The 18,132-nt window shown below is 39.4% G+C and overlaps 1 protein-coding gene across 2 annotated transcripts; it reads right to left on the reverse strand.

The window, feature by feature from the left end:
* Positions 1 to 13,694: 13,694 nt before the first annotated feature.
* On the reverse strand, positions 13,695 to 17,864 carry LOC113018632 (uncharacterized). Of its 2 annotated transcripts, none has more exons than XM_080299938.1 (8): positions 16,835 to 17,864; positions 16,272 to 16,580; positions 16,011 to 16,185; positions 15,547 to 15,887; positions 15,267 to 15,350; positions 14,958 to 15,139; positions 14,364 to 14,588; positions 13,695 to 14,266 (listed from the first exon to the last, which is right to left on the reverse strand). In XM_080299938.1, exons 6-8 carry the CDS (start codon positions 15,127 to 15,129, stop codon positions 14,139 to 14,141), a joined length of 525 nt encoding a protein of 174 aa, XP_080156064.1. In that variant the 5' UTR covers positions 15,130 to 15,139; positions 15,267 to 15,350; positions 15,547 to 15,887; positions 16,011 to 16,185; positions 16,272 to 16,580; positions 16,835 to 17,864; the 3' UTR covers positions 13,695 to 14,138. The 2 variants fall into 2 exon arrangements, with proteins under 2 accessions (XP_080156064.1, XP_026017609.2); XM_026161824.2 differs by having other exon boundaries at positions 15,547 to 15,686; positions 15,789 to 15,887; positions 16,272 to 17,858.
* Between the last annotated feature and the right edge of the window lie 268 nt (positions 17,865 to 18,132).

The following is an 18,132-nucleotide window of genomic DNA, read 5'->3' on the forward strand; positions in this document are numbered from 1 at the left end:
TTGTTCCTAGAGTATTTAAAAGTAGAATGGGAGGGAGAGCCTTCAGTTTTCAGGCCCCTCTTCTGTGGAACCAGCTTCCAGTTTGGATTCAGGAGACAGACACTATCTCTACTTTTAAGATTAGGCTTAAAACTTTCCTTTTTGCTAAAGCATATAGTTAGGGCTGGACCAGGTGACCCTGAATCCTCCCTTAGTTATGCTGCAATAGATGTAGTCTGCCGGGGGATTCCCATGATGCATTGAGTTTTTCCTTTCCAGTCACCTTTCTCACTCACTATGTATTAATAGACCTCTCTGCATTGACTCATATCTGTTATTAACCTCTGTCTCTCTTCCACAGCATGTCTTTTATCCTGTCTTCCTTCTCTCACCCCAACCGGTCGCAGCAGATGGCCGCCCCTCCCTGAGCCTGGTTCTGCCGGAGGTTTCTTCCTGTTAAAAGGGAGTTTTTCCTTCCCACTGTCGCCAAAGTGCTTGCTCATAGGGGGTCATATGATTGTTGGGTTTTTCTCTGTATCTATGAAGCGCCTTGAGGCGACTTTTGTTGTGATTTGGCGCTATATAAATAAAATTGAATTGAATTGAATTGTTGTGCTTGTTCATGAGATTTTCCTCATGCATTTCTTCCAAGCACATCTTCTGAACTTGAATATTGTCTTCTTGAGCCAGAATAGAAGAGCTGGGCTTTACTTTTTCTTTTCTTGCGTGTTTTTTCAGAGACATGTTGGAAAGTGTAAAAAGTGTCACGATTCTGGAAGCCAAACTGGTTGTCACATGACATCACCCCCCCCCCCCCCCCCCCCCCCCCCATGACTTATGATGTGTTGCTAACATTTTGGTTGTTGTGATGATTCAAATTTGTTCAGTAAACTTCATAAAAATGAACATGTGTTGACATAAGCATATATTTGGATCTCATATCTTCTCATTAAATGTAGCTAATGTCCAATAAACTGAACTCTGGGACTTACCTAACACTAATATTTCACATATTACTTCAACCTACTAATTTAATTAAAGGGTTTTGTATTAAATTATAACGGAATAAAAAAACCACAATGCACATGTGCAAATAACAGTAGCCAGCTGCTGCCACAAGAGGGTGATGAATTAAAGGTTCACAGAGAGATCTCTTTACTTTGGGACATTTAAACAATGTGTATTATTACATTTGATTAAACAAGCACTGCTTTTCCTCCAGGCTTCTAAAACTCTTTCAAAGTTTCTTCTTTTCAGTCGTTTTCAGTCCAGTCCTTGTACCAAAAAGTTATCTCATGAAACTGGATGAATGGAGGACAAAAGAAGATGTTTCAGACCTAAACCCCCACTATCTACACCAGCTGAATAGCATCTGAAAATCACATCTTTAACAGACAGACAAAGTCCAGCAAAGTCTCCACACAGGACCTGAGAGATGCATCTGAACCTTCAGTTCACTCCAAGATCACACATGTGCAGGAGAACTGAGTGCTGCTGTCAGATTTAAAAGTGCTTTAAACATGATGATACTGTCTTTGTTAAACAGCAGAATAGGTTTATAAAGTATCATTAACTAAAAGTGGTGAAATAAATATCTCTAAATCTACTAAATGTAGACTTTTAAATTTCGGACAGTTTAGTATTACAGCTGCTGATTAAACAATAGAGACAGATGTGTAGTAAAACTTTTATTTAGTGTTTCAAGTCAAAAACAAACAGAGCAGAGATACAGAGAAAGTCTTTTGATGAAAAAAGAAGATACTGAACGTTGAGTTTCCCCTAATCATGGGTGTGCAGCTGGGTGAATGAGGCTGTGTCGAGTGTTCAGACTGAGTAGAAATGCACTGTGCTTCTCCATTTACATCCTTTAGGTCCAATCTTGACTCTTTTGCCCACTAAAATAATAAATCAGTACTTTTTTCTGTATGTAATATAATCTAAAGCATCCACAGTAACATTTTCCACCATACGACTGCACTCTAAGGTCAGCACGGTGGTGCAGTGGTTGGTACTGTTGCCTCACAGCAAGAAGGTCGTGCATGTGAATCTGCTGGCTGCTGTTTGCATGTTGTGTTCTCTGAGGGTGCTCCGGCTCCCTCTCACAGTCCAACAACTCGCTTTTTTAGGTTAATTGTTGATTCTTTTGGGAAATACAATCATCTATTGGGAATGTGATCATGAGTGGTGAACTGTATAGTGTGTACCCTGAGTTTTACCTTGTAAAAGCTGGGATAGTCTTCAAGCCATCTCAAGCAACCCTTAAGTGCTTAAGAGGAAGGAAGAAGGAAAGGAAGGAAGGATAACTACAGTTTATGATCTCAGCTGTGATTATTAAAGGTTTGTGCTTTCTAGACATTCCCTGTATTAGAAAGCGCAGAGGGGTGTGATACTTCATCACGGCCAGAGGGAGGCACTGTGGAACCATCAAACAAAAGACCTCAGTGCTGATAAGGCAACATGCTGTCCATTACCACCAGGTATGAGGACACAAGGTAGGTGGCAAACTCAATGATCCATCCTCAGTCGCCCCAAATGAGAGTAAATGTGTTACTTTCCTTCAAGTCCTGTCATATTATTTTGTATCCACAAAACTATTAGAACAAAAATATTAGAAATAAATTAAAAAGATAAATCCAAATAGATGAATAGATCTTTTTCTTTTTTTTTTTTTACCTTCATGAATATTTTCAGGAGAACAGAAGTGGTACTTATATAATGGTAGTGCCCATTGCCTGAGATCCTATGATTGTAAGGTTACTGAGAAATATTTTTATTTACACGGTTGTGGCACTGATTCAGTCTTTAGCACTACGGTCACCCCGGTGTGTCGGCCACAACACCATTTAAGGCCAAACTGTCTCAGAGTATAGAAGAAGAAACTCGAGGTTTGTTCTGAGGCCGTTTATTCTTTCACAGTTTAAATCCTGTGGCTGTAATCACATGTGTGTGTGTTTTTCTTTATCCTTCATGCACACATCACATCCCACAGGAATCACTGCACCCCCACTGGACCAACACGCTCATCCGACACTAAAACTGCCCACCTTACTAGTCGGATGACATCGTTGTGCTGGCTCAAACTAACAGAAGGTTAAATGCTAAATGAACAGCATATAAACTGGTATATAAACTTATAAACATCTGTATAAGAACAGAATAGACTTGTCCTATGATGTTTGGGGGCTTTTATACACTCATTATCCTTTCTATTTAGCCCTCAGTTTGTCTCTGCTCCTGGTCACGTTACTCCTCGTGTGTGCGACTGTTTAATTTAGCCATTTGTGTTCAGGTCTCTTAGCTCCTATAATACAACTGTTCATATTCCAAGCCAGCCTGCAAGTCCTTGCATTTGGTCAGTCCCAGCACCCGTACCTGCTCCCAGGGAGAGAATGGCCAGCCGTCAACATGAGCACTAGTACCAGCATCCAGAGCAGACTGCTAGTCCTGCTCTGGATGAGCCAGAAGTCTGCCTGAGCCAGAAGTCTGCACTAAGCAGGCACCTGCCAAGCCGCCCAAGGTGTCCCATCACCTCCGCCGTTCCCCAGTGGAGCATTGCTGGCCATGTGGTCGGCCTCCTGAACTGCTGGATTTTTTTTTTTTTTTTAATAAAAGGGCCAGGTTATTTTTTCTGGTTTTACCTCAATGCCAGGTGATGAGGATAATGAGCTATATAGTTAAGCTCCCTTCAGTGCTGCTGGACTAAAAGCAGAGGCTTATTCTTGTCTGAATCTGTGATTTGTATGTAAACTTAAACCACATGTCTGTGTAGTTTGTTAAGTAGCATTAGTAAAAGACATTCAAATTATTATAATTGCCTAGTTTTACAAATTTTGAAACTCACAAAGAAAGACGACAGCTGTGGCTCATTACTGAATTGGCCATGTGCAAACCTGAATGATGATAAGTATTAATAAACAAATGAGACACTGTTGGAACACAATGTTCTACTCAGAGTAAATTGTAAACTTTTACAAACAGTTAGGTTTGTTGGAAGGTGTCTTTGTAGATGCTGTAGATTATAATGCATATCTGTGCAGACCAATGACTGGTGCTGATGCTTGCAAAGAGCTGAAGTTGTGTTACCACCATACTGCCGTGTTTCTGCCCTGGATACAGTTTCCACACAAAAAAGTAATATCCACGCTCTAGACTGCACCGCTGTTTTCCTTCTTTGGCATGAACTGAAATTAGCAGATTGTAGTACAAGTACAAGTAGAACCGATGAGAATCAATAGGCAAGCAGACTAACAATTCCAAGGAATTGAACTACTGGGAACCGGATCTCTACAAGAAGCGGTGGAAGAAATGCAGAGTGATCTCTACAGCACACAAACAGTTTGTGTGTTTGCTTATGTTTGTTGAGCAGTTTGAAACGCATGTCGTGTCTCATTTCTGGGAGAAGATAAGCAAACCCGAAATGTAAGTTTCAAACATTATTAAACAGCTGAAGGTTCAAATCACACAGCACTATGGATCTCTCTCTGTCAGACCAAAGAATTTTGTTTCTGCGAAACTCCAGGTAAACTGTCATGTGCCTTTTACTGAAGAGTGGCTTCCATCTGGCCACTCAACCATACACGCCTGATTGGTGGAGAGCTGCAGAAGTCATTGTCCTTCTTAAAGGTTCTCCATTCTCCACACAGCAATGCTGGAGCTTTGTCAGAGTGGCATCGGGTTATTGGTCACGTCCATGACTAAGGCTCTTCTACCCCTGATCACTCAGATTGGCTGGGCAGTCAACTCTAGGAAGAGTCCTGGTGGTTCCAAACGTCTTCCATCTATAGATGATGGAGGCCACTTAGGGCTGGGTATCGTCACTGATTTCTAGAATCGATTAAATTCCGATTTACAAGGTCCCGAATCGATTCGATCCACGATTCGAATCGATTCAATTTGATTCAATTAGATTTGAATCTGGGAAATTTTGACAGTCAGAAATATAATTCAGATCAGTACATTTATATATTTTTGTATCTATAAAAAGGAAGCTGACAAATGCAAGACTTTATCAAATGTGTTAGCGTCACAGCAGATGCCTTTGTGCCAAAGCACCTCAAGATAAAACACAGAAAAACATGAAGGTGGTTTTCCTGGCCTGGGATTTTATAAAAATATTCTGCAGTACATCAAAAATGAAAGAAAACTATTAATCAACTTATAAACATTACCTCTGAAGTTACAGCGGTTTTATTAGAGACACAGCTAAGCGTTTTGCATTTTGCATAATTTGTTGAGTATTGAACGGCAGAAATTAGGTTTTCTTTTCAGAAGTATGTAAAAGGAAAATAAAACAGCGGCCGACAGCGCTGTAAACAACGGTAGACTTGTGCGTAACAAGCAAGCGAATAATGCAGAAAATAGATTTTTAGACAGGAAACTGTTCTTGAAGTAGAGAGAGAGAGAGAGAGAGAGAGAGATTTTATCATGCACTCAGAAAAATAAAGTTGCCAACTGGAACCAAAAGCGGTTCTTTAGACTGATGCCATAGAAGAACATTTTGTGGTGCCACAAAGAACCTTTCAAACAATGGTTCTTTGAAGAACCATTTCTTTCAGTGGTTCATTGAAGAACCTTTAATGGTGCCCCAAAGAACAATCAAGAAATGGTTCTTTGGGGCACCATTAAAGGTTCTTCAAAGAACCTTTTTTAAAATGGTTCTTTGAAGAACTAGTTTTAAAAAGGTCTTTCAAATGGTTCTTTAAAGACCCATCTTAAAGAACCCTTTTCTGAGTGGTTCTTTAAAGAACCATTTTAAATCTTTGATGGTTGGAGCAAGAATAATCTCTCCTATTTCTCGAACCAAAAGATAAAGCTGACAAAACTTGTTACCCTTTTCAATCCTGGAGCCTATGAGGAAAGGCAGAGTCCTAAATAATGTCCATTTCTCAACAGCAGTTCCAGAGATATTTCCATCCAGTGCTACCTTCTCAGGTATTAGAGCAGGTTTGGAGGTGCAGTCATTCTGTCCAAAACTAAAATTCCTTATGTTGTCATTAACCTCTTGGATAGTAACGGTTTTGTCATTGAGCAAAGCTTTTAAAACAGACTTCAAAACAAGAGGAATGACCCCCTCAAGAAAATCATGCATTACATCAGGTGGGAATGCATTTGTGGTATCAAAATATGACAGCTTGTTGAAGGCACATGGGCCAGTTACACCATACACTGACCTACAGTGGGGGTCATCCTCAACACATTGCAGATGGTATGCATGAACAGTCTTTGTCCTAAGAATACAATCTCCCTCACTAATGATCTTAGACAGGTCCTCGTAATGACACATACAAAACCTGCATATTCTACCATTACTGAATGAGCAGCTAAAACCGGCAAGTGTGTGAGAGGTTAGGTTGTCTGCAGATATTGCGGCCAGACCACCTTTGATGCAGTACTGTCTGTCTTCAAATTTTAATCGTAATCCACGTTCTTGCAAAACCTGTAGGTCACAAATTAATGGTTCTAATATTTTCTCAAATCCATATGTTTTCACCAATCTATGTTTGACAAGTATCAACAGATGAATATGTCTTAAAACAGATCTGTCTTTTGGTGGAATATTTCCCAAAGTAAAATAAAATGCAGACACTTTATGTAGAAGTGTCTTTGATCCTATTGGATTAGCAACTTCAAATTCATCAGTGTACAACTGAATTCTCAAATGTGGGTTGTCTGTGTTAAAAAAATTCACTTTCTTTGTAAATTTTCCCATCACTAAAATCTGTAAAGGTTTCAGGAGCACGGGGATCTGGCCTAAAATTTTGTCTTAAAATGTTAGGATCATTACATATTAATTCTAAGACTTTTAGAAGTGGAATATACTAGGGCTGCTCAATTAATCGAATTTTAATCACGATTACGATCTGGGCTTTCAACGATCATTAAAAATGACTGAGCCGATTATTAGCCCCTCCCTCATGCTTTACTCTCGCGCTGCTCCGTGTGGCAAATCCAGCGCACCTCTCTGCATTTCGAACACGTGTCACAACAATTAAGACAGGGCCCGAGGGAAGCTCGGAAAGCTAAGCAGAAGTTATTTGGAGAGGAGAGTGACTGCCGTTGGTTGAAAAGAGAGGTAAAAAAAAACTTCAGTGGTGTTGCAAACTATTTTATATTATTTTTTAAAATCATTATTCAATACATTGTTATTGTTAACCCTTTAAATCCCTGTAGAACCGGAACCGCGTAAGCTAGCGCAATAATTTGTTTTGCATATGAAACCGGAGGAGTTGTACTTACATCTTATGCCATCAGCTTGTCCTCGGTCACGGTTTCCTTCCACATATAGCTTTGCAAAAATTGCATAAAAAGTGCTTGCAGGAACAAGAACATAATATTCCAGAAACACGTTTTGCCGATCCGATCAGCTGTTCGTAACACTTCCCACAGTGAAACAGACGTCAGCGTGAACTATCGTATGTCCGCCATTTCCTGCCCGAAACCGGAAGTGACATCATTTTCACGGAAAATGTAGTTTTTTACTTGTAGGCCTTAAAAGCCTATACTGGTTGTGTGGTTTTTCCCATATTACCAACATGCCAATTTGTTTGTTGTGATTTATTATCAGCCAGACTCATATTTGCTTTAAATGACAAATTTATTTAAGACGGAGTGATTTATGTAAGTCTGGGATGGTACGTATTAACGGCCGCTCATAGATCCTACCTGCCGGATCTTCTGTTCATTGATATTGCTGTTATGACTGATGAAGCCGAGCTGGTGAGTTTCTGTGTTAACTAAGTAACGTGTTAAAGCTATAAATATGACTATTACTAAACTGTACTGTCATTAATAGTGTTGCTTTGTTAATGTTGTATGGTTGTTTTATTTTGTGTCTTTCAGTTGATTACCTGGCTTCTGTAAAGGCACGGTTACTGTACTGGTGTTAGTTTATGCTTGTGCAATAAAATTTATAAAAGGCAGCAATCAGATGTCCGAGCCTGAGTACGACACAGTTTCATCAGTTAAAACACACCCTTACGGTGGGAGTTTGCTAAATTAAAGGTAGTTAACTTAGTAAAAAACCGTACACTGGTATTTTTATAAGTCATGTTTGACTTTTCTGAATAGTTTCTGGGATGCTTAGAACTCGAATTGCACTGCTGGAAATAGTTTATTTTGATGCACCTGCTGTTTTCTTTGCAAATTTGCATCATAGGATTGTTTTTTCGTTTTTCCTGCAGTATATAAAAATTGCTGTATCTCCAAAATAAAACTATGAAGACACTCAAAATAAATTTCCTGTTGTTGTAAACTAGTTTTTGCAACTTTTTTGTATTTAAAGTTTTGAGGGATAAACCTCTTAAATTTCTCGAAGTAGAAATATATGTAAAAAACAAAACTAAAACGATTTTCAATTTTTTTGTAGTTTATTGCACTTTTTTGCAATTAATGTAGTTACTATGGACTTAATGCATACATGTTATTAAAATATGGGATATAACAGTTGTATAGCAACTTGAAATGCTCCCACAAATGGCACTACAACATGTAAAAAAATAATATAAGCTCTGGCGGACTTGGTTCTATAGTAGGTCTTAAAGGGTTAAATAAATATCGTCAAATAATTGAGATCTCAATTTCAGTGAAAATAATCGTGATTATCATTTTTGCCATAATCGAGCAGCCCTAGAATATACTGAAAAGTGTCCTGTTTCCCAGTAAAAGGATCTATCCCCAGGATACATTCAACAGCTTCAATCAGGTTTAATTTCTCAACACAGTATCTGTCTAGTTGATATGTGTTGCTGACTGCACTGAAGCAATGTTCTACCAAACTACTGTCATCAATATAATGAAAACTTGATATATCAAAATTAAGAGTCTGCAAACATTTAGTAAATATCTCCCTATAGTTTTCAATAAAAGACTTGGAAAGTGACTCTACTTCACTAAGAACAAATGTTTGAACTTTTCTATTTACAATACTTTTCTCTTGAAGATTCAAGGAAAACAATGCCAGTTGTTTTCTCACAGTCTCTGCAAAGTTCTCTATAAGTTCACACAGAGCTCGTTCAGATGATTCAACAGTTTCCTGGATGACAGGGTCACAGTCTGGGGCAGACTCTGATCCATGTTTCTGATATTTATGTTTCTTCCTTATGTGATTTTTCAAAGATTTCACAGACAAAAACTTTCTGGGACAGTCTTCTAGTCCGCAGACAATGAAGAATCCACATTCACTTAAATGGTATATCTGTTGACGTTTCAGCAGTTTTTCATATGTTGGTTTTCTTGTGGAGCATCGTGGACACTGATATGGCATATCCATAGAAATGCTCACCTACAAAGACCTGTTGATAATCTGCCAATTCATTTTCTCCAAGCCAAAGAGATACTTCTCCCACAGTCCACTGCTGAGCCACGATCTGCTAAAACAAAACAAAATGCACATTACATTGTTTTACTCTGTGACATCAAAAACGTATTTATTTATTTTTTGTTCATTCATTTTCCAAGCCGCTTTATCGTCATAAGGATCGGAGGGGTGCTGGAGCCTATGCCAGCTGTTTTTTTTAGGTGGGGTAGACCCTGGACAGGTTGCCAGTCCATGGCAGGGCTGTCATTCAGATATGTATGTCTTTGGATTGTGGGTGGAAACCCACACAGAAACAGGGAGAACATGCAAACTCCACACAAAAAGGCACCTGGTTGACCCCGGGAATTGAACAGAGTCTTTCTAGCTGTGAGGAAACAGCGCTAACCACTATACCACCGTTTATTCTAACTTTTAAGCCTTCTTCGGATAAATGTTGATTATTTTATGCTTTGGATTATCTGGTCTTGTTAGTATAATGACCTCTTCTTTGCCTAATGTATGATGTTTGATAAATGAAATGTACAATTTCTTTTTAACTATATTACAAAAGGACATCTATCTTGGTAACATCAAATGACCGGAGCATAATTTGTCAACTACTCTGAAAATAAGTTATACATATATATATGTGTATAATATTCTCAAAAGTAATGCCTTAAAGCAGAAAATAGTAATACTTTATTAAAATTTAGAGCTAAAGTACAGTATCTGAATCAGTCTAATATCCCCCAAATGGATTGTTAATTTATAAATTCACCATATTCATAAACGTCTTAATAATAAATTCTATATTCTGTTACCACATTATTTGTGATCAGTGGGTTTGCAGGGTGGATGGTGGGGGTCCTTAGGCTTTGGCCCCCAGCCCTGCCACCAGAATATTTTTAAGCAAGTGTTTCTAACTTTTATTTGAATATTCAGTATCCCACCATCTGCTCTTAAGGGTAATCACCAGGTAACCCCCCCCCCCCCAAACACACACGCACACAAACAAAACACCCAGTATAATTCACACCCTCATTAAAGTGAATAAATATTTATGCAATTTTACACCATCAAACTCAGATAGCTAAGGATGAAGAACCATTTGTAATAGCTAAAGAACCATCTACAAAGTAAAAAGGTTCTTTGACGTATGATGGTTCTTTAAAGAACCATGAAGACATCTGAAGAACCAAAATTTTTCTGAGAGTGGTGGAAGCAAAACAGTAAAAGTCAGAGGAAATTCATGACAATGTTTATTTGAAGCGCAGTTTGGATCTTCTTTTGCTGCTGGTTTGGTCAATATTGTTTGGAGAGAGACAAAACTAACATCTTTAGAATCAGAGCAAAAAGGGCGTGAACACAAAACGTGGACCCGCCGACAGATCAGAATCAGCCAGCTGTCAGCTTTCACCCCTGACCATGTCCGTGCGGTCAGGTGAGAAAGGCGACATCTCACTGATTCTGATCCGTCGGTGGGTGCGCGCTGTGTGTTTACGTCTTTGTGCAGAAACCGTGTACCTGCTCTCATTTACTGTCTTAGCTGTTTGGTGGTTGTTGAAATTTTGTGAGGTTTCACCTGAGATTCTGGCATTTCGGGCAAAATAAATTTATATTAAAAAATCGATTCAGGATTTTAATGAATCGATTTGACGTTATCCAAGCCAGAATCGAACCCACCCCTGAGGCCACTGTGCTCCCTGGGACCTTTCCAACTTCATAGGCAAAATGCGTAATTGACATACTGATCTACTGTGTCCATTTCACTCTTTGTCTCTCCATAGCGTGGAAAGGACACTCATGCAGAAGTTGCAGTAGTCTACACTAACAGCAGAGGGAGATATTTTTTTAAGCCAAAGTGAAAATAATAATAGTTAATGGATAATAATAATAAGTGTTTAAACAGACATTTCTAATACATTTGCATATATATAAATATTGGCTGTCTAGCTTAATCGTTTCTGATGATTAAGGACCTTGAAATGTAGGTTTTTTGTTTACTACTGACTTCTTGGCTTTAAAAAGAGAGGCACATTATATACATCCTACAGCAATAAATTCTCCAGCTTTTGGGCAAATAAAGCGACCCTGAAAAAGATTAGAGAATGAATGGATGGTATGTTATTATTTCAGTGACAACATTCAGGTTTTGTTATGATGATTATTGGCCTTTGACACCATGTGAGATTTTATTTTATAATATTATTTATTTATTTTCATAAAGTTTTTTTAATCCTTCTTCTTTTATGTGGTTTTCGTTTGTATCTGTTTTTATGTATTTAATCTTCTTTTCAGCACTTTGGTTCATTGTGGTTGTTTTGTGATTCTGAGGCTGATCAAACTAACTCAGTAAATGGAAACCTCTTGTTCATTTTGTGCCATGTACTGTCACATATGCTAAGCCTAATTACACAATGTACAGTCCCAGGCACTGTGGACCATGTGGTCATTCCTCCCCAGAATCCCACACAGTGCAGAATGTCCAAAAGGTGAAAAAGCAACTCTATAACTCTTCTTCCCACACCGTGACTCCACTCCCGTGAGAAAACGCACTCCGCTCCTGGCAATACACAAACACATACACACATTGGCGGGCAATCCACTATATCGAGGGTTAAAATCCCGCATAAGTCAACAGCTGTACTGTCAAGTTTCACACCGTATAATCCCACACAGACTGGAGCTCAGCGACACTCTTAATGTGTATGTATAATATAATACAGATACATAAAAAATACACTCCAAAAATACACAGTCCTTGAAATGTACAAAATATTATTAAAAAATTTGAAAATGGAGACACCTTGGCCTATGGTACAATGTATGAAAAGATCTTTACTGCAGATACTACTATGGCTCTGCAGATTTTTTCTTTTCTTTTAACCTATGTCGCCTCAGCTTGAGGTTGGTAAATCTGTCTATCACATTTTGGTGGTCAAGTCTCTCAAGCATCTCTTTCTCAACTGACATCACAGCCAGGTGCTGGAGACTGCTTTGACCCATGGTCCTTCTCAGCCAGGTATGGAGCTGACTCAAGACACTAAAATGGCCTGTACTTCATGCTCCTTTCAAGCTCCCCTATGTACATTTAATATGAAGCTTTTTTTTGGTTTTCAGTATATGTAAAAGTACGGCTTTGTTATTCTATGTAATAATTTCTGAAAAACCTTTAGGTATTTATTTTATAAAGTGCATTTGTTATGATTTCAAGTAACACGCTAACAGCTTCACTGCTCACCTTTCGCTCTTATAATCTAGTCAACCTTTATGTGCTTGAGTAAGAAAAACAATATCTCACTGTACAGTAACTGATCAGCCAGTATGGTTTTAGGAAATTTTGAATGAGGCAGAATGACATTTTCATTATTGTTATTATTTTTATTTATGTATTTATTTTTGCTTTACCAGCCTTTTGAAATCTCTGCTGAAAACCATATTCTCCATGGTAATCTGTTGTTACCGGGACGGTGGAGGCTTGGGATGTAATGCCATCTTTGTGCAAACTGTCATTTGGTAGCTCTCCCTTAATTGCTGGTCATTGATGAGCAACATATCGATGCGGCTATCTGTCCTCCATATATACAATTACATAAACATACAGACACACAGACACCTTTTAAGCCCTTGTCCTCTGATCAGGTGTCCATGTAGCATTTACCTGGATCACTGTCGCCAAACCATCTGTTTCATAATACATGTAAGCGAATGGTCCCAACGTGCTTAAGATACATTTTTAAATTATCTGTGTAATTTCTGTTCATATTTAAATTAAGAGGGGGTGGCAGTAAAAACTCTGTAACAGAAATATCATCAAGTACACTGTCAAACGATTGCGCTGTACGGACTCGCATACTTGACTACTGATAAACGGCTTTCACGTCAGACTTCTCTGTGCATTTTATTTACTGCTAAGCAGCTCTTATTTATCCAAAGTGCGACACCTGAGCGCAGACCCGGGCTGTTAAATATGAGTCAATACAGATGTCAGACAGACTGTCCAAATTCTCCCAAAGAATCTGCAGGCACCTGTTTAAAACTGGCTTAGAATAGAAAGTTCTAAGTCTATTTGAGATATTCTTATTTTCTGTTAATAGTTAATCTTTCAAATGACAAGAGATAATGCCTAGATATCTCACCTCATCTTTCATCTGTGTATTACATATTAACTGCAGGAGACACTCATGTAGAGCTAGTATCTCACATTTATTATTATTCATCTGTAAACCTGACGTGTTTCATAATTGCCTTGGCTATGTTAATCATCATGCTCTTCAGGAGTCGTCAAGATGCGGGGAACACAGATGAGAAATTAAAATGGAGCCACAGGGGAAGCAAAACAAGAAACCTGAACATGGAAACAAGACTTTCACAATAAAACACGAAACTGTGAACATATATAATACAATATGAAGCAGAGTAAAATTTGGAAACATGACACTTTTTATTTCAATATGTAAATTAAAACAAAACACCCTCAAATCACATTTAAATTACAGGCAAGACAATGTAAAAACAGCTGCTTTTTTAAGAATAAAATCACTGCATAAAAAAGCCCATGCAAAGAGAAGAGGAAAAGAACAGATAAAATCAAAGTCAGCTGTCCAGCCACTCCAAGTCTTCCCCTTCACCACCATAAGATTTCCGAGTTACTCCGTAGTCCCATAACAGCTCCTCACCAACTGTGATGTCCTTCAGGGCAATGAAAAGTATTGTCTCCTGAGGTCCTGCAGGGAAGTTCATTGTAAACTTCTGGGGCTTGATGTTGGGATTTTTCCGGGAATGGTTCATTCGCCTTCCATAGGTGTCAATTTCGGGATGACAGGCACAGGGGAATGCGGTGGCATCGATGCACATACCTCGGTCACACTCGTCCCTGAAGAAGAACAGATACCCGACTGGGGCCTCCGTTTCCCTTCTGCTTCACTGATGTATGTCCCGTGGTAATTGCACACGATATCCCTTTGCGGAAAGGCATAAGTGCGATCACACCTGTAAGTTGAAAGAGACCGTCAGTCATGACAGGGCTCTTAGAAACGTTCACTTGCAATTTAAAGACCGTTTAGTCTAAATGATGTGTGCATTTTACCTTTGCCCTTCCGTTCCCCGAAGTCTTGCAAAGCCAGGCTCTTCCACTTCTGCTCTGCAATAGAAGACATGAGGGACTCGTTGTCTTGTATACTGGGCTGCGGAGCAACCCAGGCCTGCAAGATGGCATTGACAGTGGGCTTGTTGGTGTGCCATTTCTCCTTGTCCAAAGCCATCTGCACACGTGCAGGCTGAGGTGGGTTACCTCCTCTGCCAACTGACTGACCTAAACAAAGTGGTCACAAAGCAAGGTACAAGAAATAGTGCAAGTGATTATTGCAGCTTAAAAAAGAAAAATCAACCATATGCATTTTACGTATGCAAATACGTTTCACATATTTGTACCTTAAAATATTCCTTATATTTATAATTGAGCTATCTGTGTATATTTTGGTGTATAACATTGAGTGGGTTGTACTTAAATGTATTGTATTATTTAATTAGTTCAGTCTGTTACTGCTATTGTCTCTACACAAGTGTAACCCACATAATTTTCTTAGAGATTATTAAAGTATTTTCATTCTGAAATGCATACAAAACAAACAAAGCAACGCAACAGAAGAGGCTCCATTAACATGACATGCCCAGGCCTTACCGAGAATGTACCCAACTCTTTTCTTCAGCTGAATATCCCTCCATTTCTTGTAGTGGTGTCTGTGCTGTGGGAAGCCAGCCTGTACACACTGCCGTTTGGATGGTGGCTCTCCATTCAGGGTGACCGGGAAGGCCTGGAGGAAGGCATCCCATTCTTGGTGTGGCAGGTGCATAGATGATGTGCTACATGAAAGGTGTAGAGGAGGGGATGCATCAAATCCATCAAAAGTTTTTAAATGTGAAAACTTGTAACACAGGTTGACTTGTGGTAGTGTGTGATATTTATATAAAAAAAAAAAAAAAAGTGCACCTGGTCTGTCCTGGTGTCTGTAGTCCTCCTACTGAGCTTTATGCTGACTCAGCCATAGCATCCTCAGGTTCAGTGCTCAGCTATCTGTGGTTTTTAATGCATGCAAATGAATTAGAGAGCCAAGAGAGATGAAAAAGCTAAAATACAAGGGGCAAACATCTCTGACATACAGCAACATATGTGGCTGACTGTTATGAGTACAGGGTTAGGGTTTCTCTGTCAGATCAAAGAAACAAATCTTTCTTAATATGCTGTTGATCCAGTTATGTCAAGCACTCACCTCGCTCTCAGGCATTTTACATCTAATGATGGGTTGGACAGTGGGACCCCACATTCTCCTAGGAAGAAATTGCCCCTGTCATCGCTGCCAGCTATTTGATTTTGCAAGGACACTGCACGGATGAAATAGCAGTCCAACAACTCCAGAGAAAAAAAGGAATCAATGTTAAATATCTCATAAAATCAATTCACAAGGTACCTATAGAGTAAGAAGAGAGTCGCTGCTGAGAATGAATGACTTACTTGTTCTTCCTGGCTGGTTATCCTCAAGTTACCACTGAATGCTGTGGAACTCAGCTCAACACCATCAGCTACTGCTTTCCGCGCCATCCAGTCCTCTACCTGTGTATGTGTGTGTGGGGGGGGAAAAAAAAAAAAAAAAAAAGTTGGAGCTTAAAGAAATACAGACTTACATCAGCTGTCATTTCACTTATCGTGCACTTTTATTGTTGGCGGCGCACTTACACAAAGTTCTTGAACAGCATTTGCTGTCATTCCATGTTGTAAAATCAGGATGGCCTCACAGTACTGTCTGAAGGTAGTCATTGCAAATGTGGGGATGCAATCGCCACCTGAAAGTCTTGCGTGGAAATATTCAATGTCCTTCTTGGCCACGGCAAGAATTTCCTTCTTATCAGACCTATTGCAAATGTGACAGAGGTAAGACATCATTGAAAGTGTGTATGTGTCATCCAATATGTGGAAGTGGCAATAAGGTCATCATACCTCGCTGTTGGCACGACTGTCGGGCACGCTTGGGGACTGTCAGTGATGATAAATCCACGTGTTTGAAGGCGAGTGCAGAGTTTAATGCAAGATTCTTCATCCTTGCAGTACTCCTGGAGCTCTGAGAAGTTCCAGACTCTACCTTCATTAGAAAACAGCTTCTGTGAAGCAATGGCTCTGGAAGCTTCTTCCTCACATTCCTGTGGTGTGCAGTTTCTCGCACACACTCTGCTCAGGTGTGTGTGAATGGACTGTTGGGGCTTTTTACAAAGCAGTCAATAGACAACATTTCTCTCCATCTTGTTTGCACTGTAAATATAAAGAGTGAGAGGCAGAGAGTGAGAGAGAAAAACTCTGCATATCAATCTAGTTTATTTTGACAGTATGAAAAAACAAACAAAGAACAACAACAATACATCCACACACAAACTTTGCTTCCACCCCCCCCCCCCAAAAAAAAAAAAACTTAAAGAAAAAAAAGTTTTAAAGTTTAAAAACGAGGAGAATGGCACATGCAAGTTTTACACGTTCAACCACTTAAAAGCCCAACAAACAGTACTTACATTAAAATTGAACCGTTATCTTCTGTTGTCGTCTCTCTCTCTCTCTCAGTCAGTGTCCTGCGGAAACAGAGTGGCAATTAACCATAGCATATCACAAGTTGGCTACTTTTATGTCCTTGTAGCTGTATGCTACTCCACCCCCTTTTGCCTACTGAATGACAAAATGAAAGGCCCACTTTTACCACCTACTGAACGACCCATTGACCCACCCACTGAACTGAATTTGTTGGTGAAAAATGTTTCTCATGTTAATTTAAGAGCTGTTAAAACTAACTGGTCCGTTCTCCCGAAGTTTATTTTGTTCTTCCAGACCAGGGGTAGGCAACCGTTCTTGCTTTCTTTCTTTCTTTCTTACAGTTATATTGGCGGTTGGCAAACAATTGAAAGGTGCATTACCGCCACCAACTGGTATGGAGTATGGTCTGGAACGACGCTCAAAAAAAAAAAATTTCTCAAATCCTGCCAAACAGGTTCCCCTCTTTTAAAAACTGAAATAAGGCCTGATAACTTTTACTTCCCGATTCCTTTCGCTACAAATCAACCAGATCCAGTTTGATTTTTAGGTTACTAAGATTTTGAATCAAATGTCTCCTCTCAACCTGATACCTCTGACACTGCAACATGACATGTTCTACAGTTTCCTCTACCCCACAGTAATCACATTTGCCAGTACTATGTTTCCCTATCATGAATAACGTATTATTCAAGGTAGGCAACCTTTCTGATGGCGAGTGCCATTTAAGTAGGGCGCTACTAACGAGGCCCATCAGCTGGAGGAGCTAACGGCTGACAAGCGGTTGTGACTTCCCAGGTAGGGATCCCTTGTCTTTTCAGAAGCCCGGGGTCTTTTGGAGTGTAATTTTTTCATAGTTAGATGCCTGGCAACTGTATAAAACAAAAACTAAACACAATATTCGAAGCACATAGTGCACACTGTGGGAATTTACGACTGTGCATAAATCCCCCCTAATATTGGTATGATCCAAGCTGAGCGAGGGGGCGGGGGGAGCTGCTGCCTGCCAGTAGTGATGGGATTTCCGGCTCTTTTTAGAGATCCGGCTCTTTCGGTTCGGCTCACTAAACAGAGCCGGCTCTTTCGGCTCCGAGCCGGCTCTTCAGGTTGTTTTGTTGCTTTAATTAATTTATTATTAACAATAATATAAAATTATGCACAAAAGGAATTACTAACGTAAAAAAAAAGTGGTTTTATTTGTATATGTTTATATATAAATATATGCGGTGGCCCCTAGAGACAAAACACGTACAAACTCCAAAACACATTTCTAGCATGAACTGAA

This window comes from Astatotilapia calliptera, chromosome 3, assembly GCF_964374335.1.
Source record: "Astatotilapia calliptera chromosome 3, fAstCal68.1, whole genome shotgun sequence".
NCBI lineage: Eukaryota > Metazoa > Chordata > Actinopteri > Cichliformes > Cichlidae > Astatotilapia > Astatotilapia calliptera.